Source organism: Pongo abelii, chromosome 3 (assembly GCF_028885655.2).
Source record: "Pongo abelii isolate AG06213 chromosome 3, NHGRI_mPonAbe1-v2.0_pri, whole genome shotgun sequence".
NCBI lineage: Eukaryota > Metazoa > Chordata > Mammalia > Primates > Hominidae > Pongo > Pongo abelii.
In genome coordinates this window covers 6,173,713-6,179,329 of record NC_071988.2, presented here as the reverse complement: position 1 = coordinate 6,179,329, position 5,617 = coordinate 6,173,713, and the positions used below count along the sequence as shown (strand labels likewise).

The window sequence follows — 5,617 nt, the reverse complement described above, 5'->3', positions numbered from 1 at the left end:
GAGCCGAGATCACGCCACTGCACTCCAGCCTGGGCAACAGAGTGAGACTCCGTCTCAAAAAAAAAAAAAAAAAATACATATATATATATATATATATATATATATATATATATATATATATAGCGAATGCCCTTCCTGAGGAGCACTGCCTCTGGGGTAGGGAGCCTCCTTCTCTCTCCTACTCCTCTGGCTGAGGTGGTAGGATGGTGACCTGTGCTGTGCGACCTTATCCCAAGAGGGAACTGCCCAGCTCAGGAGTGAGCAGAATGGACCTCTCCCTGCTCCCCAAGGGGTCACCAATGGGGCCACTCTGAGCCTCCACTGCAGGACACCTGGGCAGAGGCAGTGTGTTCTGAGAAAGCCGGCTCTTGTGAGACCTGCTGCTCCTATCGTGCACCAAGGTTTTTCTGTGCTGAGCCACAGCCCCGTGGGGACAGTCTCGGCCCATGTGCTGGTGGAGGCTGTGTTGGGAGAGGTTAGGGAACTTGCTGGAGGCTGACATTCTGGAAGATCTCTACCGAGAGAGAGGCCTTTGAGTGTGGGCCTACTTTGACTGGGGCAGGATGTGAACACAGGCCCCTACCTCCATGCTCCTTACCTCCATGCTCTCCAGGACTTGCTCAGCCTCCCACACACAGACCCTCTGAGTACCTCCGCTATAGAGACGGGGAGGGGTGCGACTGTGCCTGAGACCAGAGTCCCTGGCTCTGACCAGAGTCCCAGGAGCCTTCGTGCTGTCTAAGCCCTGTGGGTGCTCTGGGTTTGGTAAGTGCTGGGGCTCAAAAAACAACACCCCAAACATGGAAGCCTCAGAAGCAAAAGTTTTCTGTCCTGCTCCCACCCTCCCGTCTCTAGCTCCTCCTTCTCCTCTGAGAGGCCTCCCCAAACCCAGCCATAAAACCCAGAAATATGACTCCAGTTCTCCACTCCCTCCCCTTTCTGTGTAGAAGCCAGCCTAAAGAAACCCTCTGGCCTGCTTTGTTTGACTGTAGGTCATAAGCGCTCCATTCCAGAGAGGGTCCTGCCCCACACCTAGAAGGAAGGAGAGCTGCTCAGAGAGGCCCCAGGGAATCTGACTCGACAGGCCCTACCAGGTTCTCCTCTTGGTCTATGAGCGTCCAGCCGGGTTCTCCTCTTGGTCTATGAGCATCCGGCCTTACTTTTGTATCCAATCATATTTCCATACTTTGCTGAACTGTGTTTATGTTTATAAACATGGACAGTTTCCCCCAGATCCTTGGGTCTTCATCTTGAAGGCTGCCGTGCCACATAAGCTATGATCAAATACATCTGTTAGGCTCTTCTCCTATTCATCTGCCTTTTGCCCGTTGATTTTCAGCAAACTCCCAGAGGATGAAGGGGAGTTTTCTGTTCGGCCCCACAGGGGAGGAGCGAGCAAGATTGAGGTGGAAGCTGGGCCTCTGAAGGACACAGGGTGTTCTAAGAAAGGGGCGACGGGGCAGATCTGTGTTCACACACACGCCCATGTGAATTCACTCTCAGACGTCTCCTCGTGTCAGCACGCAGCACGCTGCATGCCAGCACGCTCTGATATTGACACAAAGGGCCACGGAGCCACCACGCACTCCACACACACTCACCCTGTGCCCACTTACCCAGGGAGGGCCAGGAATGAGGACGCCACTGTGGCTCAGTGATGGTGCCAAGACACAGGTGAACACTGTAAAATGTGGATGCCTGGAGGCAGCCCACACCCTGGGCCTTGGCTGGGAGAAAGGTTCCAGAAAGGTCATCACAACGATGCATTTCATCAGAACTGAGCACATGAATAGGGAGGGGCAGGACTTCCTGAATGTCTCAACCCCACTGTCCCACCCTCTGTGTCAATATGAGGCTGCTTTATAAAGCACCAAGAGGCTGCCAGCGGGACATTTTCTCGGCCCTGCCAGCCCCCAGGAGGAAGGTGGGTCTGAATCCAGCACCATGACGGAACTGGAGACAGCCATGGGCATGATCATAGACGTCTTTTCCCGATATTCGGGCAGCGAGGGCAGCACGCAGACCCTGACCAAGGGAGAGCTCAAGGTGCTGATGGAGAAGGAGCTACCAGGCTTCCTGCAGGTGAGCCAGGCCGGCAGTGCTGGACTCAGCGGGGTCTGGGGAAGGAGGGGAAGGTGTGGCAGGCAGAGGGCCGAGAGCTGCGGTCAAGGGGCTCAGAGGCAAGAGGGACAGATCCTGAAATGCCCTAGAAGCCCAGCCAAGGAACGGACCCACCCTGGCATCAAGGCAGGGGACGCCGGAGCATCTGAGCAGGGAGAGGGTGTGGTCAGCTTGATCCTTGAAACATGGAGTTGACCCCAGTGTATTTGTGACAGGCCTGGTGGGAGAGTGGGACTCAAACCTGTGCAGTGGGGGCAGGGGCGGAATGCAACCCAGGGCCGCCGTCTGCAAGTCTGCCAAGCCCTCCAGCCTTCGGGGCTGTCCTCCAAGGCTGCTGGCCATAAACGCCCCAGCTCCACTTCCCACTTGCCGGCCTTCCCTGCTCCCATTCCCAGGCCCCTTGTTGCCTGGTATTAGTGGGTCCGGCAGGAAGGACAGGAGGAGGCTCCATCCTGGCACCTGTCTGCGCAGAGCTGCGGACCTCCCTTGGGCTCCCTGCCAGGGAGGAGTAACTGGCCTGAGCCTCACAGAAGGCCCCTCAGGGTGGCCAGGACCAGCTTCCTTCCGCCCCGGGCAGCCTCCGGCTGGGCTGGACAGAAGCCGTCCCCTCTCCGTTTCCCCTTCCCTTTGACCCCTGTCCTCTCCTTCTTTCTCACTCCTCCACTTTCTTTCTTCCTTCCCCTCCCCTTTGGGCCCCACCAGACTCTGCCTACCTGCCGTCTAAGGGGCTAACCCACATGGATGCTGATAATCAAAATGAAAGCCTGACATTTTCAGCCCTAGAATCACTTCAAAGACATGAAACACTTCAGAACATTGCTTCTATTTTCTTTTTTTCTTTTCTTTTCTTTCTTTTCTTTTTTTTTTTTTTTTTGGAGACAAGGTGTCACACTCTGTCACCCAGGCTGGAGTGCAGTGGCAGGATCACGGCTCACTGCAGCCTCAACCTCCCTGGGCTCAGGTGATCCTCCCACCTCAGCCTCCCGAGTAGCTGGGACTACAGGTGCATGTCACCACACCTGGTTAATTTTTGTATATTTTTTAGAAACAAAGTCTCACCATGTTGCCCAGGCTGGTCTCAAACTCCTGTGCTCAGGCAATGCATCAGCCTCGACATCTCAAAGTGCTGTGATTACAGGCATGAGCCCCGACACCTGGCCTAGTTCTATTTTCTAAATGTGAATTCTGTAAAGATATCTTTTAAAAATAAAGTTCTGTTTTTGGTAGAAAATGTAAAAATAGATAAATATGGAGGGAAGAAATCTCCCCTGGAATACAGACACTTCCCATCCCTTCCAGCCTTTTCCCCATATGAACATTGCTGTGAGTGAGGTTTAAATGCAATGTAATTTCTTTTTGAGCTTAACATTACAGCATAAATTCTCAAACTCTGATGTTCATTAAACACCCCAGCCCCATCCTGGGAACTTGGCTTGGGGCTCGGGGTGTTCTGATAATGATCAAAGTATGAGAATTGAACCCATGAGGACTTTGATCCCAGACACTGGGGTGTGGGGAGGGGCAGGCACAGGTGTCCTGGGAACACACTTTGAGAAGCAATGGCAAAGCTGGGGGTCCAGCTAATGCGTTACATTAGAATCACCTCAGGGAGGCCCCAGGTGCCCTTCTCAGCCCTCCCTCCGGATGCTGCTGAAGCCCAGCAAAGCCAGAGTCAGAGAACAATGTCCGCCTGAGGGCAGGGCTGGGCTGGCCTTGTGGACCTATTTGCTCCATGCCCAACCCAGCACCCCGCACAGTCGGAGCTTTGTAAATACGAGGTGACTGTCTGGCTATAAACTTTGTAAACATCACTTGAAATGGCCGCAAGGTATTGTGACGTGGCCATACCACTATTTGTTTGCTATTGAATTTGTACTTCCCTGCCTTACTTTTGCTATTCTAAACCATGCTGTCACTAAGGTCTTCATGCACACAGTTGTGTCTTGGTTAGACGATCTGTTTCTACCAATTTTAATTGTGTTTTTTTCCACCTGGACACACGGCTCTCTGGCCCAGGGCTGGGTCATCAGCACACCCTGCTGCTGCTGTTCAGATCTTCATCCTGGTCCCGCTTGGTTCCATAGTGAGAACGCTTTGCTATCACATGGGCAGGCTCTGAGAGCCCTGCCAGCCTGGCCTTCTCAAAGAAGACCTGAGAGCTTGGGACCCCAAGCCAGGGTACCCAAGCAGAGAGGAAGAACAGGGCTTAGGGTGCTCCGTGCTTGCTCCACACCTGGGGCTCAACCCTGGCTTTCCCCGGCTCCCTGTGTGACCTCAGGGCAGGTCCGTTGGGCCCTCTGGGCCTTATCATCTTCATCTGTAACAGGGCGATGCCTCTGCCCTGTCTGGTGCTGTTGAGGAGTTCCTGTTTGTGTAAGCAGCTAGTTCAGTGCCAGCACAAGATGGGATGCCCATGAAGTTAGCAGTGCACAAAAAATAGAGCAAAGACTAGACGCATTTCCTGAGAACAACCATCACTGTAAAGCACTTTACAAATCCAAAGACAACCCCCTGCAAAAACTCAAAATGAAACTTGCTCTCGCAGAGCACAATTCCAATTCGCTCTAAAAACATTACAAGTGAGTTCGTGTCATGCCAGATAGCTGAAGGCAGCTCACAAGTTCTTAAGGCCCGGAATGCCATGTGTCTGCTATGCACAGCTGGCCCTGGCCCTGAGCCTGAATGACAGCAAAGGTGACGCAGATGTGGGTGCCTGCTCCTGCCCGGCAGTGGTGCTTGGTGGAGGCTGAGGCCCTGCACAGGCACCCTCACTGCTGACCTTGGGCCTCTCTCTCCTCTAGAGTGGAAAGGACAAGGATGCCGTGGATAAATTGCTCAAGGACCTGGACGCCAATGGAGATGCCCAGGTGGATTTCAGCGAGTTCATCGTGTTCGTGGCTGCAATCACGTCCGCCTGTCACAAGTACTTTGAGAAGGCAGGACTCAAATGATGCCCTGGAGATGTAGATTCCTGGCAGAGCCATGCTCCCAGGCTTCCCAAAAGCGTTTGTTGGCAATTATTCTCCTAGGCTGAGCCTGCTCATGTACCTCTGATTAATAAATGCTCATGAAATGATCCTGGTCTCAGAGAAACTGGTTATTTCCTTAAAACCTCAGTGTCCTCTCCCCACAAAACATAATTCACTAATTAAATTTGTCATTTCATTACTCATTGCCTGCCTGCAGTGGTGAGACAGATGAAGGAGACAGGGCAGTCGACAAGAATCCATTTGTTGGCCATCTTCTGAGTGCCCACTGAGACACAGTCCCACCTTTGGCCATGTGAATGCCACCATGTCCTGGACCCGAGGGAGGCTCGGGTACACACATCCATATATTCATCTACTTAGTAATTCATTTAGTCGGTCACGTAGCCACTCATTGAAGCTGGGCCCCTCCATCTCTCCAAACAGCATGTTTTTTTCAAGTAACATACTTTTATTATTTGTTTATTTATTTTTGAGACGGAGTCTCACTCTTGTCACCCAGGCTGGAA

At 52.7% G+C, this 5,617-nt stretch overlaps 1 protein-coding gene across 1 annotated transcript; it reads left to right on the top strand.

Moving 5' to 3' along the window:
* Positions 1–1,698: 1,698 nt before the first annotated feature.
* On the top strand, positions 1,699–5,197 carry S100P (S100 calcium binding protein P). The gene is made up of 2 exons (XM_002814551.4): positions 1,699–2,082; positions 4,923–5,197. Exons 1-2 carry the CDS (start codon positions 1,945–1,947, stop codon positions 5,070–5,072), a joined length of 288 nt encoding a protein of 95 aa, XP_002814597.1. The 5' UTR covers positions 1,699–1,944; the 3' UTR covers positions 5,073–5,197.
* The last annotated feature ends 420 nt before the right edge of the window (positions 5,198–5,617 follow it).

What these genes read in the sequence shown, in the direction of transcription:
- S100P (XM_002814551.4), top strand. Translation starts at nt 1,945, where the DNA reads ATGACGGAACTGGAGACAGCCATGGGCATGATCATAGACGTCTTTTCC. An exon ending in AGCTACCAGGCTTCCTGCAG is followed by an intron (nt 2,083 to 4,922) that starts GTGAGCCAGGCC and finishes TCTCTCCTCTAG; the next exon opens with AGTGGAAAGGACAAGGATGC.